The sequence below is a fragment of the Chiloscyllium plagiosum genome, chromosome 2 (genome assembly GCF_004010195.1).
Source record: "Chiloscyllium plagiosum isolate BGI_BamShark_2017 chromosome 2, ASM401019v2, whole genome shotgun sequence".
Lineage (NCBI taxonomy): Eukaryota > Metazoa > Chordata > Chondrichthyes > Orectolobiformes > Hemiscylliidae > Chiloscyllium > Chiloscyllium plagiosum.
The window spans coordinates 133,574,029-133,599,686 of NC_057711.1; the positions used below are offsets into that span (position 1 = coordinate 133,574,029).

The window sequence follows — 25,658 nt, forward strand, 5'->3', positions numbered from 1 at the left end:
CTATAACAAGTAACTTCTCTTTGTTGAACCACTTTCTGATGCTTGCTTCTGTGATAGATGGCTAAATCCTACGAGCTTGGATGCTTTAGAAATGAAATTCATTGCTATTTTGAAACCTACTGACACTTAATAAAAAGTAACATTTTCAAAATCAGTAGTTCTCTCAGAAGCTTTCGTTAAGGCTAGGTGAGTCAATCTTTGATATGTCACACCCTCACACATAAACTGTAATTCACGATAATGATTTAATGGAGATTTTGCCTTTGGCATGAGAGGGACAAAACAATATAATTTTGAACAAAAACAAACTCGAGATTTAAAGTTGATTCTGAGTGAGATTCTCACATTTTGGCTGAAATATGCAATCAACTTCACTGTACAGTGCTGCATTTATTTAAACAGGCTTGAGATCAATTTCACTCTTATTTCAAATATATTTCATAAAATTTTCCCAACGTTGATAATTCATAAAAATGTTATGTTGGATACATAAACAGCTTACTTTTTTTTAACAAATACATTGTAGTAAGCAGAGAAATCAAATTTTCCTTTTAAAAGGACCCTTTTTCATTTAATATAAATCATTTTAATTTTATGATTTACAATGAAATTTACATGAGAATTTTTATGGCAGTGATTGAGGGCTCGATTCTATCAGAGCAGAATCTTCACTGGGTGCTGAATCCATGGTTAAACGATGGACAGGCCATTTGTTTTGAAAAAAACATAGTTCTATGTTTTAATGGTAGCCATTGTTCGGTTGCTCTCACTGCATTCAGAAGGGGTGGTACTTAGTTACAACTGAGTGCATGTAGTGGCTCGAGTATGGATTTGTCTGCAGTGACGGAACACAGTGCAGTGAAGTGAAGGCAGCAGCATTTCGCACTGACTTCAGCACTGTTTTTGGTGTTTATGTGTGTGAGTGTGTGTGTGTGCATGCACACATGTATTTTTAATCTGTTTCTTTGAATTTAAACCAACAAACAAACATGGGGAAGAAATCCACAAAAAGATGTGATTGTAGAGCTGTGTTGAGGAAGAACTGGTTGCTCATGAGCACAATTCTCGCTGTAGTCTTAGGTAAGCATTGAATCTGTGCATTCCCGAATCCTTTTGTTGTCTTCTACGATGGTTGCTGCTTTGTAACATAATAGATTGCTTCTGGTAAATGATTAATATGTAAAGGAACATATTAAATTGAATACATTCTATTAGTTTTAAGATCTCTGTTTATATTAACATCGTTCTAGCACACCTCATTTTGAAGTGGATGCTTAAATTGCTGGTTTTACCAAATTACAGATGCAGAATACCATTAACGCTGTCTCTTTTAGTACTGCATAAAATAAACTGCCCGAAAGTAATTCCTTATTGTGGAACATGTTTCACTGGAACTAAAGTACCCTGATCATGTCAGTAAATGTTACAGTTTTTATACCCAGTAAAGTTCCTATTAGTTGATAAGTACCCATGTTTTATTCCCCCCTTTTATTGTGATTTTCCCCACACTTTTTACTTGGTTACATCAAGTCACATTCACAGATTGCAAAACAAAACCTTCTTCCATTCTGATGCCCTGATACACCAGATTTGCAGGAGTTGGTATGGATTACTATATTGTCTGTCTAACACGTGGAATTAATTTCCAGAGAAGGTAGCATGAACCCTAGGATCATTTAAGAAATTGCTGGGATTTGTAGTGGAGGTTTGTATTTCTAGATAAATTAGTTAAGAATGGCTGGACGGTCTGTTTTATCAGTACTATTTTTGTGACATCTTTTGCTGGCAGAAGAAACTTTGCCTTTATTGAATGCTCTTACTGAGATAGAGAATACAAAGCTTAATTTGACCAACAGGGCTTGCCCAAAGGGGACTGTAAAAAGCAAGGTGAGAAACACATTAAATTATTTTATTAGAATGTATTAATTTCCTCAAAACTCATCTGTGAAGCAGCGAGTACAAAAAGCAAAATATAACAGTTGCTGGAAACCTGAAATAAAAATTAGAAAATGCTGAAAATATTTCACACATTTGACAGCAACTGTGGAGCACGAACAGAGTTAATAATTCAGTTGATGACCTCTTAACCTGTAAAACAAATTTTCATTTGCTAATTAAAGACATTATAAATTTGTATCTATTATTACATTTAAATTAATTTTAAACATTTTTAATATTTTAAGCATTGTAATTTTCTCCCAAGATGTCCTTTTTGCAAACTTTTTTGTTTAGAATTTTTCATCCAATGTGATTCTGCAAAAATAGTCTTAATGTGCTAATGTGTTACATGTATTGCTCCTTCTCTGTTATGGTAGGCACTTTCTTGATGTGATCCATTCATCATTCACTACAGCATTTATTCCTTAAACATCCATTGACTTTCTTCTTAGAATATATCACTATAGCAATTACTTCAGCTGATAACTGTCATTATGTGGCCTTTGTCTTCCTTGTGTGGGCGATCAACACCATTTTCTTAAACTGATGGCTTTACTCATTCGTGAGCAACATAAAGCAACCAGCCAAGCCTTTTTTCTGAGAGCAGTGGAAGAGTCATGACAGTGTATTGGTCCCAGTTCATATCTACTTTAAGTATTGTTAACATAATATTAATTTAGTGCCTAAGTTAAACTTGTAACAGCATTAACCCTGCATTTTAATTTTGATACATTGTCACAGTGAACTGCCTTTTTAAAATCAGCAGGCAAGACTACGTCTAAATCAGAGACAAATTAACATTTTGGTGGGCCAGATGTGCATATATCATAATATATATTAAATATTTAGATGAGGGAACTAAATGTAATATCTCCAAGTTTGCAGATGATAGAAAGTTGAGTGGGAGGGTGAGCTGTAGAGGATGCAGAGATGTTTCATTGTGGTTTGGACAAGTTGAGTGAGTGAGTAAGTGTCTGGCATTTGAAGTACAATGTCTATAAATGTGAGGTTATCCACTTTGGTGGCAAAAACAGGAAGGCAGACTGTCAATCTCAATGGTGACTGATTTGGAAAGGTAAAGGTGCAACGAGATCAGAATGTTCTCGTACACAGTCGCTGAACATAAGTATCACAGGTGCAACAGACAAATGGTATGTTAGCCTTCATAATGAGAGGATTGGAGTCCAGGAGTAGGGATGTCTTGCTGCAATTATACAAGGTCTTTGTGAGACCACACCGGAGTATTGAATGCAGTTGTAGTCTCCTTATCTGAGAAAGGATGTTCTGGCTACAGAGGGAGCAACAAAGGTTCATCAGACTGATTCCTGAATGACAGGACTATATTTATTGTAGTTTAGAATGAGAATGGGATCTCTCACAGAAACCAAAACATTCTAACAGGCCTAGATTAGGTCAGCAATGATGTTCCTGATCACCTAGGAGTCCAGAGGCAGGGGGTGCAGTTTAAGTATACAGGACTGTGTCATTGGGTCTGAGATGGGGAGAAATTTCTTTATCCGGAGAGTGGTAAGTCCATGGAAGTCTCTGTCACAGAAAGCAGTTGATGCTAAAACATTGATTATTTTCAAGAAGTAGATCTATGTAGGTCTTTGGGCTAAAGGGACCAAAGGGTATGGAGTGAAAGCTCGAACAGGGGATTGATTTTGATGTTCAGTTGTGAACTTGTTGAATGTGAAACAGGCCCAAAAGCTTGAATGTCCTACTCCAACTCTTATTTTCTATGTTTGAGTCTCTAAATAAACTAAATAAGTGGGCAAAGAACTAGTAGGGAAATTTGAAATTATCCATTTTAGCAGAAAGAATAAAAATGAAGCATATTATCGAAATGGTGAGAGATTGCAGAGCTCTGAGTTGGGGAGGTATCGGGATGTTTCGATGAATGAATTGAAAAGGGTTCATATATGGATACAGCAGGTTATTCAGAAAGCTAAACTTATGTTATTATTGCAAAGGGGAATGGAATACAAATTTAGGGAGGGATGCTTCAGGGCAATAGCGAGAAAGTCCAAAACTACAGGACTACTGGGTTAAGGTGAGCGGAGAAATATTTGAAAGGGACATAAAGAGTATTCTTTTTTCACAGAAAGAGTGGTATACGTGCGGAATGAGCTGCCGGAGGAGGTGGTGGAGACTGGTATAATTACATCATTTCAAAGGCATCTGGATGGGTACATGAATAGGAAGGGTTTAGAACAAAGAACAGTATAGGCCCTTTGGTTCACAATGTTATGCCAAGCATTTATCTTAAACTAAGATCAACCTAAGCTACACACTCCTCAATTTACTACTGTCCATGTGCCTATTCAAGAGTTGCTTTAATGTCCCTAGTGTCTCTGACTCCATTACCACTGCTGGTAGTGCATTCCACCCACCCAGCACACTCTGTGTAAAAAACCTACCTCTGACATCGCCCTCTATACCTTCCTCCAATCACCTTAAAATTATGCCACCTCATGACGGACATTTCTGCCCTGGGGAAAAGTCTCTGGCTATCTATTCTATCTATGCCTTTCATTACCTCGTACACCTCTATCAAGTCACCTCTCTTCCTTCTTCTCTCCAGTGTGAAAAGCCTTAGCTCACTCAACCTCTCTCCATAAGACAAGCCTTCCAATCCAGGCAGCATCCTGGTAAATCTCCTCTGCACTCTCTCTAAAGCATCTACATGCTTCCTATAATGAGACGACCAGAACTGAACACTGTATTCCAAGTGTGGTCTAACCAGAGTTTTGGAGAGCTGCAGCAAAAACTCATTGCTCTTAAACTCAATCCCCCTGTTAATGAAAGCGAAAACATCATATGGCTTTTTAACAACCCTATCAATCTGGGTGGCAACTTTGAGGGATCAAGATCCCACTGTCCCTCCACACTGCCAAGAATCCTGTCTTGAACCCTGTATTCAGCATTCAAATTCGACCTTCCGAAATGAATCACTTCACGCTTTCCCAGGTGGAACTCCATCTGCCACTTCTCAGCCCAGCTCTGCATCCTGTCAATGTCTTGTAGTCTGCAACAGTCTTTGACACACCTCCAACATCACTGATCTTTTTGTCATTGGCAAACTTACTAACCCACCCTTCTAATTCTTCATTCAAGTCATTGGTAAAAACTGCAAAGAGCAGAGGCCCAAGAACAGATCCCTGTGGGACATCACTGGTCACTGACCTCCAGGCAGAATACTTTCCATCAACTACTACTTGCTGTCTTCTTTCAGACAGCCAATTCTGGATCCTTTCTCCCATACCATCTAACTTTCTGAATGAGCCTACCGTGGGGAAACTTATCAGATACCCTACTGAAATCCATTTCCACCACATCCACTGCTCAACCTTCATCAATTTGTCTCATCACATCCTCAAAGAACTCAGTAAGGCTTGTGAGGCATGACCTACCCCTACCAAAACTATGCTGACTCAGGATTTAGAGGGATATAGGCCAAATGTGGGCAAGTGGGACTAGGTTAATTTAGGATGGCATGGATGAGTTGGATTGCAGGGTCTGTTTTCATGCTGCACATCTGTGTGACATGAAATCATAATTTAAAAATCACGGGTAATCCGTTTAGGACAAACGGAAAAGAGAATTCTTTTCTCACCAAGAGTCACACGTCTTTGAAACTCTCCCTTAAAACGGGGCAGTGAAAGCAGAGTGTTTGAATGTTTTAAAAGGTTGATAGATGCTTAACAAGCAAAGGGGTGAAAGGTTGTCAGAGTAATGTGGAGAAAGATCAGTCATAAACGTTTTGAATGTGAAAGAGGCTCAAGGACCCAAATGGCCTACTCTTTTTCCCAACTCATCTTTTCATGTGCTCTGTTGGATTGCAGGGTCTGTTTTCACTCCCCCCAAAAAACCCAGATGCATGGCTGGTATGCTTCAGTTCCTTTGTCCAGCTGAAACAAATGGCATACATTGAGCCTTCATTAAGTGCAGTGATTGTTGACTTTCAGAGTAAATTGAGGAACGTCCAACTACTGAGATGTATGAAACATGAAGACGAAGTTTGGAAGAGGCGCAATCCTGCACTCATAACCAAAGACATAAAACTCTGGTCTTTGAGTTGTTAGAATAGGGCAATTATATCTGATTATATGATGGCAAATAAAAGAGGTTTGGAGCACTAGTTTGCAACACTACATGCCTTTTCAGACAGAATAGGAAATTGTGTTTGATAATTTTATGAGACAACTTTGAGGACATAAAGTTATTAAGTACAAATTTCAAAGAAAACATTCGATAAGGTGCCACATTAAAAGACAACAGCAGAAGATAATAGCTTATGATGTTAGAGGTGATACATTAGTACAGTCGAGGATTGGCTAACAAACAGAGAACAGAGGGTCAGAATAAGTGGATCATTATCAGGTTAATAATTGTAATTAGTGGGTTCCACAGGGAGCAGTGCTGGGGCTCAGATAGGTTAGGTGAGTGGACAAAAAAATTGCCATTGGAAGCACTTCAGAGAAAGGCTGATTCCTGAGGTGAAGGGATTACCTTAGGAGGAAATATTGAGCAGCTTGGGTGTGTATTTATTGGATTTTTGAAAAAGGAGAGATAATCTTATTGAAGCACAGGATTCTTAACAGGACAGATGCTGAGATAATGTTTCAGAGTTTCATAGATTCACGCAGTGCAGAAAAGGTCCTTGAGCCCATCGAGTCTGCACCAATATAACTATAACTAATCCCAATTTCCTACACGTCCCCTATCCTTGAATGTTATGATATTTGAAGTACCTTTCCAAATATTTTTAAATGTTCTATAAGTTTCCAGCCTCCACTACATTCCTGGCCATAGAAGAGACCTAATGAAACATTCAGAAAGAAAACAGCATAAATTTCAATGTACACAGATAAGCATTCATGTGAAAAAGAAATTGGGCAATTTACAGGTTATGCTGGGTCAGTACATGAGGGAGAAAGGAATAGGAGGATATGCCGACAGGATCAATGGAAAAGGAATGGAAAGAGCCTTCTCTATGGAGCATTAATACTAGTCAAGGCATGTTCGACAAAATTGCCTGTTTCTGAGCTTCAGACTCTTCAAAACAAACTGAAACCAAGCTATGATTTAGAAAACAGACCAGGCATGATTAAAGTAACTGTACCAAGAATAGGATTAGTGCATCAGGCTTCACATCACTATTAGAGGCGAGACTTTTTGTAAACCGAATGCATGCAAAATTCAACTTGCCACCTTCCTAATTCAATGGATGGCTGGATGCTTTAAGTAATCAGTTTAATTACTTAACTGAATCACAATATAGTTGTCCTTTTTAATCACATATGTACTCATTATTATCCCTTCTTAAGGTTAACACAAATATTCCAACACAATCTCACCCATTAAGTCTTTATTCAACTAGACATAATCAACATTTCACAACTTGGCTTGATATGCTATGAATAATTGAGAAATAATTATCCTTTTAAAACATTTGCATTCTTCAAACAATAAACTAGAGCAGACTTTTTGTGTAAATTTCACTAGCAAATTTGTACAATAATTAGACTTCACAAAATTAAATTTAAAAGTGTTTTGGAGATGAAGAAGTTTAATATGCTATTTCATAAACCATACAATAGCATTAGTTTTTAGATGCATTTTGTAAAGAACCAGTCCTCTGCTCACAATTTATTTGCTTCAGTCTTGCTGGTGACAATCAATTAAAACAATTTCCCACACAAAATCAGAGAACACCCCTTTCAATCACTCACTCACTTTCGCCCTTTTCAAAACTAGTACTAACTGTGAAAGCCATAAGATCTTCCAGGCAGAGGGACATCTAGAACAATGACTTAACATTTAAGTATAAAGGGTTGATAAGTTAAGTCAGAAACAGTGAAAATTTTCTTTTCTGAGTACTGCTACTCTTTGAAATTCTCTGTTGCACAGAGCAATGGCACTGATCATTAAATATATCGCTAATGTTGTCATGCAATTCAACATCTGAAACATCAAAAGATCCTCCAAAGATATATGATATCTCCATTGGAAAAGTAGTCAGCTAATTGCTGTTACTGTGGAATAAAACATTGGAAAGAGAATGGTTTAAGTAATGATTGCCTCAATGATGTATTTAAAATAGCTGAAGCAAATGCAGGCTTGTCTTATGTATGATTAGAATAGTGTTGTCGAATAAACCATGAGCCACGTTCGAATAATTATGAACCTAAAAGTTTGGTTAGTTGCGTTCCTAAAGAATAAATCAAAAATAATAAATTGACAATATCATTGGATATTTAAGCTCAATGTTTAAAATTGGACAGTGCATACTTTAATTTTTTTTTGTGTGTTTGTTGGCAATATGGTAAGATGAAAAGGAGAATGAATATATGTTTGATCAGCAGGAGTGCTGACGGATATTGCAATTACTGCTGGATAACACTAACTTAGATCCTCTTTGTTCATATTTCCAGCGGTTACTAAAGTAGTTCAAAAAAATTGTCAATTCCATAATCTCCCATGAGGCTGGAGGTGATCCACTCAGATCCACCAGAGAGTCACTAAATTATATTGCTCAGAACTTACATTCTCAGGGAGCTCTCTTTTTAAAACCAACACATATTCTAATTCGGAATTAAAAAGATTATTGTGATGGTTGTACTTTAAAACGTTGCGCCTTAAAGTCACCAATTCAGTCATGTTTGAGACAAAAAAAAGCACAGGTTCCAAATGTTGGAGATACCTATTAAAGAAAGTGCAGTCAAATACTTTGTTTCTGTATTGTACTGTACATAGAATCACTTTAATGAAGAATGTTAGACAATCCACAAGTGGAAAAAGGTATGTTTCTGTTAAAGTTTTTTGAGAAAGTGAGCTTTTGTTCAGTCTGTGATATTTGTTGTTGGCCAGTCTAGTTCCTTGCTATCTGTGAAAACAAAAGCCCCTTGATTTATACCTGGCCTGGTTTCTGTAAGCATATCAGATTACCCTGTGAAGGTTTGGAAAAATGCTCCTTATGCTGGTTATGTGGCCAACAGGTAAGATCGACCAACTTTCATTGAAGCATTTCAAAGCACACTTTAAGAATATAGGGCAAGATGAGAACTTCTTCTGAAAAATTCTGAGTTAGTTTGATGATAAAGTACTTCCAGTGTGAAGCCTCTTCCACCAGAAGCCACATTGAAAGTTAATCACAGAATTATTACAGAAGGGGCTATTCCATTTATTCTGTCCGCACTTGCTATTGAAATGAGAATTTCACTCAGTACCATTCTCCTGCCTTTTTTCTGTAACCCTGTATATTGTTCCTGTTCAAATGACAGTCTAATATCCACTTGAATGTCTTGATTGAACCCACCTGCATTACATTCTCAAGGCTGTGCATTTCTGACCTTAACGAATTTCTAAGAGAATTTTCTTTCCCTGGTTCTCCTTTTGTGAATACTTTAGCTCTGTGCCCTTTCACATGTAGTGACATTTTCTCGCTATATACTCACTTTAGATCTGCCATGGGTTTGAAAATCTTCTCTCAGTTTTCTTTTCTCTCAGGAGAACAGTCCAACCTCTTACACTTACCTTCATAACTGGAATTCTTCATCGCTGGAACCATGTTACATAGAACAGAGCATTTAGGACAGTGCCACACAGAACAGGCCCTTCGGCCCTCAATGTTGTGCCGACCTTTTATCCTACTGTAAGATGAAACTAACCCACATACCCTATGTGGGTTCCTATCATCCATGTGTTTCTCCAAAAGTCGCTTAAATGTCCCTGATGTATCTGACTCTACCAACACCACTAGCAATGCATTCTACACACCCACCACTCTCTGTGTAAAGAACCTGCCTCTGATATTCCCCCAAACCTTCTTCCAATCACCTTAAAATTATGTCCCCTCGTGATAGCCATTTCCACCCTGGGAAAAAAGTCTTTGGCTAACCACTCTATCTATTCCTCTCATCATCTTGTACGCCTCTATCAAGTCACCTCCCATCCTTCTTCGCTCCAATGAGAAAAGCCCAAGCTCCCTCAACCTTTCTTCATGAGGCATGTCCTCCAGTCCAGGCAGCATCCTGGTAAATCTCTGCACCCTCTCTAAAGCTTCCACATCCTTCCTATAATGAAGTGACTAGAATTGAACACAATATTCCAAGTGTGGACTAACCAGGACTCTATAGGGCTGCAGCATAACCTCGCGGCTCTTAAACTTAATCCCCCTGCTAATGAAAACCAACATACCATACGCCTTCTTAACAATCCTATCAATCTTTGAGGGATCTATGACATGGACCCCAAGATCCCTGTGTTCCTCCACACTGCCAAGAATCCTGCCTTTAACCTTATATTTTGCATTTAAATTCAACCTTCCAAAATGATTCACTTCATGCTTTTCCAGGTTGAACTCCATCTGCCGCTTCTTAGCCCAGCACTGCATCCTGTACTTTGCAACCTACAACAGCCCTCCACACTATCCACCACTCCTCCAACCGTCATGTCATCGGCAAATTCACTCACCCATCCTTCCACTTCCTCATCCAAATCATTTATAAAAATCACAAAGGGCAGAGGTCCTAGAACAGATCCCTGCGGAACACCATTGGTCACCAAGCTTCAGGCTGAATACTTTCCATCTACTACCACCCTCTGTCTTGTATGGGCCAGCCAGTTCTGTATTCAGACAGCCAGATTTCCCTGTATCCCATGACTCCTTACTTTCTGAATGAGCCTACCATGGGGAACCTTATCAAACACCTTGCTAAAAGCCATATACACCGCATCCACTGTTCTACCTTCATCCATGTGTTTTGTCACATCCTCAAAGAATTCAATAAAGTTTGTGAAGCATGATGTGTCCCTCACAAAGCCATGCTGACTATCTCTAAACAAGTTATGCTTTTCAAAATAATCTTAAATCCTGTCTCTCAGAGTCCTCTCCTATAATTTGTCCACCACTGATGTAAGACTGACTGGTTGTACTTCACAGGGTTATCCCTATTCCCTTTCCTGAACAAGGGAATAACATTTGCTACCCTCCAATTATTTGGCACTACTCCAGTCAAGAGTGAGGACGCAGAGATCATCGCTAAAAGTGCAGTAATCTCTTCCTTCACTTCCTCTAGTAACCTTGGGTATATCCCGTCTGGCCCAGGGGATTTATCTATCCTCATGTTTTTCAAAATTTCCAGCACATTCTCCTTCTTGTTTGAACTTGTTTGAGTGTATCAGCCTGTTTCACACTTTCCTCACAAACGACAAGGTGCCTCTCACTGGTGAATATCAAGCAAAGTATTCATTAAGGACCTCCACTACCTACTCTGACTCCAGGCACAAGTTACATCCACTATCCCTGATTGGCCTTACTCTCACTTTGGCCATCCTCTTGTTCCTCACATAAATGTAGAATACCTTGGGTTTTTCCTTAACCCTACCCACCAAGGCTTTTTCATGCTCCCTTCTAGCTCTCCTAAGTCCATTCTTCAGTTTCCTCCTGGCTTCCTTGCAACCGTCTAGAGCTCTGTCTGATCTTGCTTCCTCAACCATAAGTAAGCTTCCTTCTTCCACTTGATTAAATGTTCGACGTCTCTTGTCATTCAAAGTTCCTTCATCCCACTATCCTTTCCTTGCCTCAGTGGGACAAACTGTCCATCACGCGCACCAAGAGCTCCCTAAACAACCTCCACATTTCTGTTGTGCATTTCCCTGAGAATATCTGCTTCCAATTTATGCTCCACAGTTCCTGTCTGAAAGCATGGTAATTCCCCCTCCCTCAATTAAATACTTTCCCATATTGTCTGCTCCTATTCTCTCCATAACTATAGTAAATGTCAGGAAGTTGTGATCACTATCACTGAAGTGCTCTCCCACCGAGTGATCTGACACCGGACCTGGTTCGTTGCCAAGCACAAATCCAATTTGCATTCCCTCCAGTCGGCCTATTTAGATATTGAGTCAGGCATCCTTCCTGGACCTGACAAAATCTGCACCATCCAAACTAGTTGCACTAAGGAGCTTCCAATCAATATTAGGGAAGTTTAAGTCACCCATGACAATAACCCTGTTACTTTTGCAACTTTCCAAAATCTGCCTCCCCATCTGCTCCTCCGTGTCTCTGTTCCTATTGGAGTGTCAATAGAAAACTCCCAATAAAGTGACTGCTCCTTTCCTGTTTCTGACTTCCACCCATACTATCTCTGTAAGCAAATCCTCCTCGATGACCACCTTTTCTGCAGCTGTCATACTATCCCTGATTAGCAATGCCAATACTTTTACTTTTGAAACATCAAAATCCCGGAACATCCAACAACCATTCCTGCCCCTGTGATATCCAAATCTCCGTAATGGGTACAACACCATAGTTCCAAGTACTGATCCACGCTGTAAGTTCATCACCCTTATTCCTGATACTTCTTGCACTAAAATAGACACACTTCAAACACTGACTGCAACTTCGTCCTATCAACTGTCTATCCTTCCTCACAGACTCTCTGCACACTGTATCTGCCTGCTTACCAGCTACCCCATCCTCTGATCCATAGCTCTGGTTCCCATCCCCATGCCAATCTAGTTTAAACCCTCCCAAAGAGATCTAGTAAATCTCCCGCCCAGAATATTGGTACCTCTTCAGTTCAGTTGCAACTCATCCTCCTTGCATAGGGCCACCTTCCCCAGAAGGTAACTTAATGATCCACATATCTGAACCAGCCCTCCCTCCTGTACCAGCCCTGCAGCCATGTGTTCAGCTGCACTCACTCTCTTAAAAAATCACACAACAGCAGGCTATAGTCCAACAGGTTTATTTGGAGGCACTAGCTGTTGAAACGCTGCTCCTTCATCAGGTGGTTGCCAGGTAGAACCTGCTCCTGCAACAACCTGATGAAGGAGAAGCGCTTCGAAAGCTAGTGCTTCCAAATTAACCTGTTGGACTATAAACTGGTGTTAGGTGACTTTTAACTTTGTCCACCCCAGTCCAATATTGACTCCTCCCAATCACTCTCTGTTCCTAGCCTCACTAGCACGTGGCACTGGTGGCCATCCTGAGATTATTATTCTGTGTCCTGTCTTCTAGCTTCCAACCTAACTCCCTATATTCATTTTTCAGGTCCTTATCCCTTTTCCTCCCGATGTCATTGGTACCAATGTGTACCATGACTTCTGGCTGCACCCCTCCCCCTTAAGGATTCTGTAGACTCGATCCGAGACATCCCTGACCCTGGCTCCTGGGAGGCAGCACACCATCCGGGAGTCTCATTTGCGACCAGCCAATCCCCTGTCTCTTTCTGTCACGATTGAATATCCTATCATTGTCACTCCCCTATTCTCTCCCCTTCCCTTCTGAGCCACAGAACGAGGCTTAGTGCCAGAGACCTGGCCGCTGTGTCTTTCCCCAGTCATCCTCCCAATAGTATCCAAAGCAGCATACTTATTATTATTTAGGGGGACAGCCATAGGGGGTCCCTGCACTATCTACCTACTCCCTCTCCCTCCCCTGACGGTCACCCAACTACCTTTATCTTGTAACTTAGGTTGAGAGCCTCCCTTTAACTCCTCTATATACTGTATCCGCCTCAGCCTCCCGAATAATCCGAAGTTCGTCCAGCTCCAGCTCCCGTTCCCTAACGCGGTCTTTGAGGACCTGGAGTTGGGTTCACTTCTCGCAGGTGAACTCTGCAGGGACACTAGTTCGACCCCTTACCTCCCACATCCTGCAAGAGGAGCATGCAGTTGCCCTAGCCTCCAATCCCTCTGCTCTAAACTGATGTATCTCCAACACTTCCTAACATCCTTCTCAAACTGTGACAGCTAAAGGGTGGGATTCTCCAGCTGAAGCCAAATTCTTATACAATAAATAATTTCTGCAAATTTCAAGGAGGAGGCATGAAACTGCCCCCAATGAGTAAAATCCAATATTTAGTGCAGGTCAGAATTAAAGATCAATTCATTTGGAGACAACTACAGGAGCCAGCCAATGCAATTTGATCAGTTACCATTCTCTAATCTAACTGGAAACTTTTATTTGGCACTTTTTCTCAGTTGGTCATGGGATTTGGACTTGGCTTTCAAGAACAGCATTCATTATCCCACGGTAATTATCATTGCGAAGATGATGGCGACCTATCTTCTTCAACTTTTGTAGTTGCTATGGCTTAAGTAAATCACATACTATCAGGGAGATTTTGACTCAGATACAGCACTGAAATGGTAATATCATTTCACATCTGGTTTGTATGTAATTTGGTGGTGGAACTTGTCAATGGTGATGTTCCTTTGTGTCTGCTGTCCTTGTTGTCCAAGGTGGTACAGATGACAGGTTTGGAATGTGCTGTTGAAAGAGCCTTGGCAGTGCATCTTGTGGATGTTATACACAACAACTACACTGTGTATGTAACTGGTGGAAGAAGTGAATATTGAAGCTGGTGCATAGGGTGTTAACCAAGCTACTAATTTGTCCTGGATGGCGTCAACCAGTGCAGGTTCACTATTTGAGTGGGTGGTACTCGATAATCAGCAGGATGTTTCCTTGTCCGTGTTTGACCTGATTCTATGAGACACCATGGGGTCTGGAGTTAATGTCGAGGAATCCTTGATGTACACACTTTCTGCTGTATACCGTTGGGCCATTACCTGTAAAGGGACTCTTTTGCCAGGGGCCTTGGATATAGCCAGAGCTATAATGGAGGACGTTGGCTGTGAATAGGACCATATCAAACTGCTGTTTGATTGATAGAAGTTCCCAGATGTTGGTAAAGAAGACTTTGCAATGCCAAATTGGCTGGGTGTCCCTTCACCATTTTGATGCTGGATGGTCCTTCCAGTTTCATTCTTATTCAGCTTTCTATGTACTGGTTTGATACAACTGAATCGCTTGCCAGGTCATCCCAGGGGAATTTTAGAATTCACCACATTGCTATTGGTAGGGGGGGGGGGGCATATACAGTACAACCTCGATTATCCGAACATCAATTATCCAAATTTCAGATTATCCGAACAAGATCTCAAGGTCCTGTAAAAGTGACATTAGGCAACTCAGCATTCAGTTATCGGTTAAATGGTATTATGGCGTGCATTGCCAGATAACTGAGAAATGATTGATACCGGCACTCAAATTACCGCTTGTTTACGATAGACCAGTTATTGGTTAAGTGGCATTATGGCGTGCATTGACGGAAAATCGAGAAATGTTCGATAACCGGCGCTCATAAATTACTGCTTGCTTACGACCAGATCGATTATCTGAACAATCAATTATCCGAACAAAATACTTCCCGCACGTCTCATTTGGATAATTGAGGTTCTACTGTATAGTTCAGACTCCCTCGTAAGGACTAATGGTGAGATAGATGGCTTTTTACATCAGCTTATGTTTTAATGGTCATCATTACTGAGAAATGTCTCGTATTTCAGATTTTTAAAAACATTTATGTTTTCAAATTCATATTTAGAACATTTGTCCAGGCTTCTAATTAACTCATCCAATAACATAACTGCCATGCTACAATCCCTATACTTTAGCCTTGAAGCAGATGCTTATCTTGTAGGTGTACCCTGCCAAGGATTCATCAAATAGTCCACAGTAATACTGCAAGGCGGAGACATCCAAAACAATAACTTGTTTAAAGTTTAATCAAAACTAGACAGCTTTTTCAAAAGCAAATCTGAATCACAAAGTCAATGAAAAAGGCAAATGCAAGGCAATAAAAGGGAATCTGTAAACTATTTTGGCACATTGTGTTCTGTTCAGTGTACTTTACAGATTAAATCTACAATGACCTTAACATTCAACTGAACATATAACTGCTTCTGGTAACTAGAAGAAAAAGTTTCCCTGTCCTGTAAAAAGCAAAGTCAGTCCCTTGAATGAGCGAAGGAATGGGTTAATGGAGATCAGTGCTGAAAAAAAAGCTCCTGAATTTCAGAGCAACTTAAAGGTTGCTCTGGTTAGAATGTTACCATGGAGCTCAGGATCTGTCATAGATCAGAATCATAGAATCCCTAGAGTGCAGTTGGAGGCCATTCGGTCCATCAAGTCTGCACCAAACCTCCGAAGAGCACTATTAATGACAACTTTCACATTTTACCAATGATTGAGAGTAGGCTGATGGGGGCAATAATTGGCTGGGTTAGATTTGTCCTGCTTTTTGTGTACAGGATATACCTATGCAATGTTCCATATTGTTGGGGTAGGTTCCAGTACTTCAGCTGGATCCCTGTTTGTTAACTTATTTGTCTGTCAATAATATATCTTTAAAACTAATGAGTGGATTTCAATGGCTGGCCTAGCTAAGTTCCTGATCAATGGTGACACCCAGGTGTTGATGTTGGAGGCTTTGTGAGCAGCGCAGTGGCTCAGTGGTTAGCACTGCTGCCTCACAGCACCAGGGAGCCAGGTTTGATTCCAACCTCAGGTGATTATTTGTGTGGAATTTGGACATTCTCCTTGTGTCTGCGTGGTGCTCTGCTTTCCTCCCACAATCCAAAGATGTGCAGACTAAGTGGATTAGCCATGGGAAATACAGGGATGGGATGGGATTCTTTTTGCAGGATTGGTGTGGACTTGATGGGCCGAATGGCCTACTTCTACACTGTAGGGATTCTACTATGACTCAGTTGTAGCGATGCAAAGACAGTGTGTTCACTAGCAAGCCCCCTAACCCTATAGTACCACGCTATGGCATCAGTGGCTGGGAAGGTGGTGGTTGGTCCTCCACTCGGAGGCTAACTTCCTACCTCCACTGATGTTTAACCAGGAGCAGGGGCCTGCCACTGTGTGTGAAAACAAGCAGATCAACCATGGTGGGCAGCTCGAGGAGTGGGAGTGACCCTGCTATTTTGGGCACTCCTTGACATATTTAGGAGGGATGGGACGGAGCTCCAAACAGGAATAATGCATTACCTATACTTTCCAACCATGCTGTGTTCCTCAACAAAGCTTACCTGATCAGCCTCAGTGTTTCCAGACCTCAGACACCTGGTCATGAGGGCACAGATCTATTAATGTGTTCCTTCCTTTTAGGTACAGCTCCTAGCAGTGACCTCTTCTGCCAGTGAAACCCTTTCTGATTAACCAGAGAGTCTTGTGGACCAGGGCATACTCACCTTATCCCTTCTCCCGACACCTTCCTAAAACCATAAGATATAGGAATAGAGTAAGGACATTTGGCCCATTAAGTCTGACCCGCCATTCAATCATGGCTGATATGTCTCTCGAACCAATCCACATGCCTTTTCCCTGTGATCATTGATCCGCTTATCAATCAAGAACCCATCTCTCTCTGTCTTAAATACAGTCAATGACTTGGCCTCCACAGCCCTCTGTGGCAATAAGATCCATAGATTCACCACCCTCTGGCCACCCTCCACCCAATGGCCAGACATGGACAGCCAACATTAAATCCAGGCCGATGATTTAATGTGCAATCGATAATTCCAATCTATCATTAGTTAAATCTTCAGCACCGAAATCTTGTTCATGGAAAATTATTGCTCAGCCCTTTCCTGAAGGCACTAAAACACACAAAATCAGTTTATTATTAGGAACTGGTTTCAAAAACCTAGTTTTTAAAAATGAGTTTAAAAAAAATTTCTTAATTTTAAATGTGTTTCCCCTTGCTGTGTATCATACAATCGACTAATAGGTTTTTTTTTTCATATATATCAGCAATCCCTGCAGTTTACTCAAGAACCTAAAACATGTTCTCTTTGCTGAGTTCCAGTAACCGAGGAGGTATTTTGTACTCCTGCAGTTGCATCAATGATTCCAAATCCTGAACTGATCTGCTGGCTTCATATAATATAGTGAGTCAGGAGTATGCCATATGATGACAATTTGTTCAATTAGAGACAAGGTTTTCAGCCACCCGCCTGATGAAAGTGGGCCATGCCATTAGTGGTGGATAAATAGTCCACAAGACCATAAGAACAAAGAAGAAGAGAAGGCCATTCAGCCCCTCATGCCTGCTTCACCTTTCAATATAATCTGTTACCCTTCACAACCACTTTCTGCATATTCCTGTAACCCTGGATTCCCTGACTATCTATCACAAATATACACAAGGACTCTGACCCCCCCCCCCCACCACACACACACACACACAGCTCTCTGTGGCAAAGCATTCCAAAGACTCATAGAGTCATAGAGATGTACAGCACGGAAACAGACCCTTCGGTTCAACCCGTCCATGCCGACCAGATATCCCAACCTAACCCAATATACCGGCCACTACAGCGGACAGCTGAAACTGACAACTGGAAGCGGCAGGGACAGGCCACTATAAATGCCGGAGAAAACACCACAGAAGCGCTTCACAGGAGGCTCCCAAGCACTGAGGATGTCACCTAGACAGGGGATGAAACATTTGCAACAAAAATTTCCAGCTCGGCGAACAGAACCACAACTAGTCCCACTGACAGCACCCGACCCATATCCCTTCAAACCCTTCCTATTCATATACCCATCCAAATGCCTCTTAAAAGTTGCAATTTTACCAGCCTGAGAGAAGAACTTTCTCCTCACCTCAGTCTGACATTGGTGCCCCTTTATTCAGAGACAATACCCTCTGGTCCTTGAGTCTCCCACCAGGGGAAACATCCTCTTAGCATTTCCCTGTCAAGCCCCTCAATAGTCTTAAATGTTGCAATGAGATCACCTCCCATTCTTCTAAACTCCAGTGGGTAGAGTTCCAAACTGTTCAACGTTTGCTCATAAGACAATCCCTCCATCCCAGGGATCATGCTGCCCAACTTCCATTGTCATGGCGATAATTCCTTGGGCCTACCACAGGGATGACCAACCACCTCCCGCCCCAACCCCAACTAGCAGTGAGCCTATTTCAAATGCTAACCAGGATCATTTGACATGCATATGACCCCAACTGCCATTTTTGGGTTAAGTTGGGCAGAATCTATACCATTCAGCATTGACCAGCATGAGGAGGCTGTGTAGACAAAAGTGAATGTGGTTAGCTTTGATTTTGTGGAGCTCGAAGGAACTGATTCTCTGTGCTTAGACAATTCAAATGGAACCACTTTCAGTCCACTTCCTCTGAAAATTTCGGCCCCCACACCTACCAATCCCCTTAGACAATCATATTCCATAAGCATATATAATTTGGGAACAGTGATAGGCTATTTCAACTCTCAAGATGGCTGTACTGTTCATTAAGAGTGTGGTTGATCAGTTTCTGTTTCGAATTCTCCAATCCTGTCTGCCTCTCAGAACTTTGGTCCATTTGACTGACAAGAATCTATCCAAAGCATAAAAACAGAAATTACTGGAGAGACTAAGCATGTCTGACAGCATCTGTGGAGCAAAAGCAGAGTCAACATTTTAGATCCAGTGACCCAGAACTGATAGCAGCTGGGAAAAGGTGGTAGATGTGCTGAAGACAGGGAGTGCAGGTGAGAACAAGCTGGAGATGGATCCCAGAGATAGACAGAGACAGAGAGAGCCACAATTGGGCAGCCAAAAGGATGGATAATGGTAAACCAGGGAGAAAGCAAAGCTGATAATTGGGACCATTAGTAAGTGAAAGTGGATTGATTGCGCTGAGAGCATACCCACGACATGAAAGGACCTGGAGTGTGGGGCTGGGTAAAGGATGTGAAATGTGTTCAGGCCCTAAAATTAATGAATTTGATATAAATCCCTGAAGGCTGCAGGGTAACTGAGTGGAAAATGAGACACTGTGAGGTGAAATGAGAGAAGAACTTATCTACCTCTGCCTGAAAGATATTTATTGAGTCCATCCACCCTGCCTACTGAGGCAGAGAGTTCAAAAGTTACATAACCCCTAGAACAAAAATAAAAGTTCTCCTTATTTCTTTACTCAAAAGGGCAACCACTAATTTTGAAACAGCGGCAACTAATTCTGAAATATAACAACGACCTGCTGATGATGGAGATCTGAAACTGAAACAGAAATTACTGGGGAAACCCAGCATCAGTGAGAACAAAGCAGAGTGAGTCTCATGACCCTTTATCAGAATTGGCTGATTCTGGACACACCTACAACAGGAAACATCCTTTCCATATCCACCTTTCAGGATCATACACAATTCAATGACGTAATGCCTCACTCTTTTACGCTTCAATTAAATCTAGCTCAGCCATTTCAACCTTTTTTCATAAGGCAACCCAATGATTCCAGTTATCAATTCCAGTTATTAATTCCAGTTATCAATTCTCTGAACTCCTTCAAGGCATTTAAAGCCTCCCTTCTATAAAGAGACAAAACTGCACACAGCCCTGGAGGTGCAGCCTCACCAAATGCCCTATTTAAATGTAGCAAACCCTCCTCAGTTTGTTCGATGATACCAAAATATTGCAGGTGCTGGAAATGCAAAATAAAATCAGAAACTCAGCAGGTCTGACAGCATCTGTGCACAGTGCGACAGAGTTAACGTTTTATTTCCAAAGACTCTTGAAAAAATGATGCTACGCTGTCTTAAATTATGAATGAAATCAAATATGAAAGTAAGGAGATTGAGCAGCTCGGGCAGCACCTGTCAAGCTAACTTGGCAATGTTTTCTGCCTCCCTTTGCTCTTGTTGAAAAGTGTAGCACAAGAGAAAGCATGGCAGGTCAGGCAGCTTCTGAGGACCTGCTGCGCTTTTCCAGCACCACCCTTTTCGACTCTGACTCTCCAGCATCTGCAGTCCTCACTTTCTTCTGCTTCCTTTCTCCTTGAGCAAAGGAGTTTATTTGCTACTTTCCAGTTTGATGAAGCATTTCTTGAGGTAAGGAAAATTTTGGAAAAAACACCAATTTATTTACTACCTCAGAAGGAAGCCAGAAAGGAGCAGATGTGGGGGGTGATTGAAGACTCGAATTTGCCACAGTTAGAACAGTCACTGTAGGTAGTCTTTGAAAGGGAAAGAAGGGGAATATATGCTTAGTGGTTGGTTATGATCCCAGCTGATGGTATTACTGGTAGTATAACATTATATCCGAGGCTGAAACCTGCCTTGTTTACTTTGTTTCGGTTTTAATGAAGTGGTCTCATGCTGAAACATAAATACGTAAAGCTGCAGGTTTTGTTGCAATATTAAAACAGAAGTTTATTAGCAAAATAAATAAAGATTAAAATCAAATGAATGAAACTATTGATTTATAAACACATTTTCAAGGATTTTAAGCACACAGCAGAAACCTCATTGATCTCAAAACACTCTTGTTACAAAGTTAAAAGATAAAGAACAATTTTTGTATGGTACCCAAAACAGACTGCATATGGACCCTAAACATCATTTGTAGAATACATTTTTTTTATTTACTCATCAGATGTGGGCCAGCATTAATTGCCCATCCCTAGTTGCCCTTGGGAAGGTGGGGGTGAGCTGCTTTCTAGAATCGCTGCCGCACACGTGCTGTAGGTTGACCCAAAATGCCCTTAGGGAGGGAATTCTAGGATTTTGACTCTGTCCGACACTGAAGGAATGGCGATATATTTCCAAGTCAGGACGGTGATTGGCTTGGAGGGGAACTTGCAGGGGGTGACATTGGGGCAGATGAAAAGCAGCGAGTAATTCCCCTGACAGATTGTGGACCTACAGCTTTTTTGTTAGTTCGGAGCCTAACTTTCCCTGAGGTACGAGAGATGAAAACCTTTCAAGAGTTGACAGATTTAGTTAAGGAATATTACAACGCCAAGCCTCCACTAATTCTGAGATGCTATTGCTTTATTTGGCAATTCAAGAATCAAGGGAATCTGAATCGGGATTTTTGATTAGGTTAAATGACTGGGAGAGGGATGTGAATTTAGTTTAACCCTTAATGATATGCTGAGAACACTGTGTGGAATGTGGGATTAATGATGTAACTATACAAAAGTGCCTTACAGTTGAAGCCTTTAACAGGAACCACAACTGGTTTTATCATTGGGAAATGGGGCAAGTGGAACATATGAGTTGCAGCGTATTCCAATGGAAGTGGCTAACTTCACCAATCCAACTGAGCTTGGGGAACATCACTTAAGCGAAGACAATTGCATAGCCTCACTCAGGACAAATTCCTGTATGGAAGGATCTAGGTCAGCTCCCAGCAAAGCCCTAAAACAAAGCCAAGCCTCGGCCAAACAGTTAAACGTTTCTTCAGTATCTGGGCCAACAAGCCATTGTAGTTGCTGCCGCTATGTGGACTTGAGTCAGTGAAAGAGCCCCTCTAGACTGAAATTGAGTAAGACAACTCATTGACCGGTATCCAGGAGAGTGCACACCATGGAAAGTCCACCTACATCTGGTTTAGAATAGTTAACTTGCTTAGCAACATCCAAATGAGAACTAATCAAAATAAATGTTTGGTTAAATGTTCACCCAGTTCTAATGGGGGTCGATACTGGTGTGGCTTTACCAGTCATTGCAGAACAAGGTTTTAACAAAATTCACTCTGGTCTCCAAGCCTTAAGTTTACGCAAGACCTCGGCTAGACTGAGAACCTGTACGGGGAACCTTTACAGATTAACAGTACAACTTTGGTTCTGGTTTCCTTTGAGAAGCAGCTGGTTCAGTTCCCACTGATTGCAATCAAAGACTCGGGCCCAAGCCTGATGGGGTGAAATTGGTTGAGAAAGATTCAACTTAATTGGCCCAATATTTTTCGATTAGAAAACAGCTGACTGAGTGAAGTCCAAATTAAATCCCTGGACGTTTTTCAGGAACATCTGGGGAATATCAAAAGAGCCAAGGCCACCTTGCATGTTGACCAGGCAGCAACTCCCTGATTCTGCAAGGCCCACGCAGTGCCATGTGTCTTACAGGGCAGCACCGGCCGTACTGATTGTGAAGCCCAATGGTCAGTTCCCCTTTGTGGAGATTTTAAATCAATGGTAAACCATTTTTCACAGCTGGATAAATACTGAATCCCTCACATAGAGGATTTATGTGCAAAGCTGGCAGGGGAACTAACCTTCACAAAGTTGGACATGAGCCATGAATATTTGCAATTGCAGTTAGATGAGTATGCTACAATTTATACCCAGAAGGGTTTGTTTTCTCTCTCTCTCTCTCTCTCTCTCTCTCTCTACATTTATATATATATATGAGATGCCATTTGAGGTATCATCAGCCTGTGCATTTTTTCAGCTGACAATGAAGAACATTTTACAAGGTCTACTCCAGGTCACCATTTATCTTGGTGATATGCTAGTAACAGGAAGACTAATGCAGAGCATTTAGAGAACTTGGATGTAGTCCTTAGATGTTTCTCCCAGGTGGGCATATGCCTTGGAAGGGAAAAAAGTGTGTTCCAAGCAGCCCAAGTGACTTACTTGGACTACAGAGTCAACAAGACCGCATTATACTCGTATAAAGTGAGGGCGATCTAAGGTGCCCCGGCTCACATGTCTGTACCGGAGCTTAGGTCTTTCCTTGGGCTGGTGCCTTATCATGGAAAGTTTGTACATAAGCTGGCCTCCATCCTGGCACCTTTGCATCAACAAAGGGTCAGCCTGGAAATGGTTGCATATCCAAGGGGAGTGAAGAAACAGCTATCATCCTGTAAGGTATTGGCATATTATGATCCCAAGCAAGATCTGGTATTGATGTGCGATGCCTCCCCGAATGCCATTGAAATAGTACTTGCTCAAAGTGGCCCAATGGAGAGGAACATCCAATAGTGAATGCATCCAGAACTTTGGCCAATGCAGAGACCAAATAGAAAAGGAAGGTTTAGCAGTCATATTTGGTGTCAGGAAGTTCCATCAATGTCTTTACGGACATAAAATTGTAAAGATAACAGACCACAAACCCCTGCTAGGTCTACGTAAAGCAGACAAGGCAGCACTTCCCATAGCTTCAGGCCGAATTCAATGGTGGCTCTGATACTAGGTAAGTTCTGATACTATACTAATTGTAAGTTGGAACACGGTCAAGGAGACCAAGAGGCCAATGCATATGCATTCGCATTGAACTGCCTCCCATTGGCAGATACACCACCAGTAGGACCACCACTGGAAGAGTCCATTACAGTTTTAAATTTTCTGGATGCACATCCAGTCACAGCTGACAATATGGATCCAGAAAGATCCAGTCCTGGCAAAACTGAAACAGCTGATGGTGATGTGGGGAAATCAAAGAGCCATCGTAACTAGAATTGAAACTGGAGAGACCAGATCACAGTAGAGGGTGGTATATTATGATGGGAAGCAATACTGTCCCAAGCAAAGTTCACCACCAGATACTGGCTGAACTCCACCAGGGTCCTCCAGGGGTTTCCAGAATGAAGGTGTTGGTGAGATGTAGCTGCATTGGTAGAGCAGTGCCAAGAGTGCCAACAAGATAAAAATTACTGCCAGCAGCTCCCCACATTGTAGAAATGGCTGGGTAAACCCTGGACTTGGTTGCAATTTGAATATGCAAGTCTTTGTATCTTTGTTTGCCTCACTCTTGTCTCCTCAGTGGGATTCTCGTTCCTTGCCACTCTAATTTAAACAATCCCCAAAGTCATAGTGAGGACACTGGTGTCGATCCTGCTGGGATCTGAACTGTTTAGCTTCTACTCGTCCTACCTTCTCTCGATCCTTCCAAGTGCCTCAGCATTCCAAATCCCTCCATCTTACAGCATTCCTGATCTCACGAGTACATAGCATTGGGAGTAATCTTAACATTACTGCCTTTGAGATCCTGCTTAACATAGAAAACAGGAGCAGACCACTCAGCGCTTCAAGACCGCCCCACCATTTTATGTGATCATGACTGACCATCCACCTCAGTCCCCTGTTCCCACTTTTACTCCATAACCTTTGATTCCTTTATAGCCCGAAGAACTATATTTAACTCCTTGAAAACATTCAATGTTTTGGCTTCAAAATCTTGCTGTGGCAGAGAATTCTGCAGGCTCCCACATGAATAGGGTAAATAGACATGGTCTTTTCCCTGGGATGTGGGACTCCAGAACTGGAGGGCATAGGTTTAGGGTGAGAAGGGAAAGATTTAAAAGGGACCTAAGGGACAACTTTTTCATGCAGAGGGTGGTACGTGTATGGAATGAACTACCAGAGGAAGTGGTGGAGGCTGGTACAGTTACAGTATTTAAAAAGCATCTGGATGAGTATGTAAATAGGAAGGGTTTAGAGGGATATGGGCCAAATGCTGGCAATGGGATTAGATTAATTTAGGATATCTGGTCAGCATGGATGAGTTGGACTGAAGGGTCTGTTCTGCGTAGTACATCTCTAAGACTCTATTATTTCTCCTCACCTCAATACCAAATGACGTATTGCGTATCTTTACATTGTGACCCCTGGTTCTGGAGATCAGATTTTCAAGTTATTTTCTTTGCTTAACAAACTCCTGGTTTTTAAATTTATTTCCTATAGCTCCCTATACTTTGCTGTAGGGTCTCTTCCCTCTTGTTTTATTTATGTTGTTGGGATAACCATGGACCATGACCACTGGTTGCTTTCCCTCCCACTTTAGAATGTCCTGCAACTGCTCAGTGACCTGGCACCAGGGAGGGAACAAACCATCTTGCTGTCATGTCTGTGATACAGTCTCTTCTCTCTCTGTTCCCTTTTATGATAGGATCCCCTAACCCCCTTGCTCTCCCAATCTTTTTTCTCCCACCTTGAGCTGCTGAGCCCCTCCTGATGACAGAGTCTTGCCACTATAAACATAGAACATAGAACATAGAAGAATACAGCGCAGTACAGGCCCTTCGGCCCTCGATGTTGCGCCGATCCAAGCCCACCTAACCTACACTAGCCCACTATCCTCCATATGTCTATCCAATGACCGCTTAAATGCCCATAATGAGGGAGAGTCCA

General features: G+C 41.5%; 1 protein-coding gene across 1 annotated transcript in view; it reads left to right on the forward strand.

Moving 5' to 3' along the window:
* The first annotated feature begins 855 nt into the window (after positions 1-855).
* Positions 856-25,658, forward strand: part of slc1a1 (solute carrier family 1 member 1) — a 66,233-nt gene continuing 41,430 nt past the window's right edge. The window contains exon 1 of the mRNA XM_043674280.1: positions 856-1,080. Within this exon, the coding sequence (XP_043530215.1) occupies positions 990-1,080 (91 nt within the window). The 5' untranslated portion in view covers positions 856-989. The remainder of the gene's footprint in view (positions 1,081-25,658) is intronic.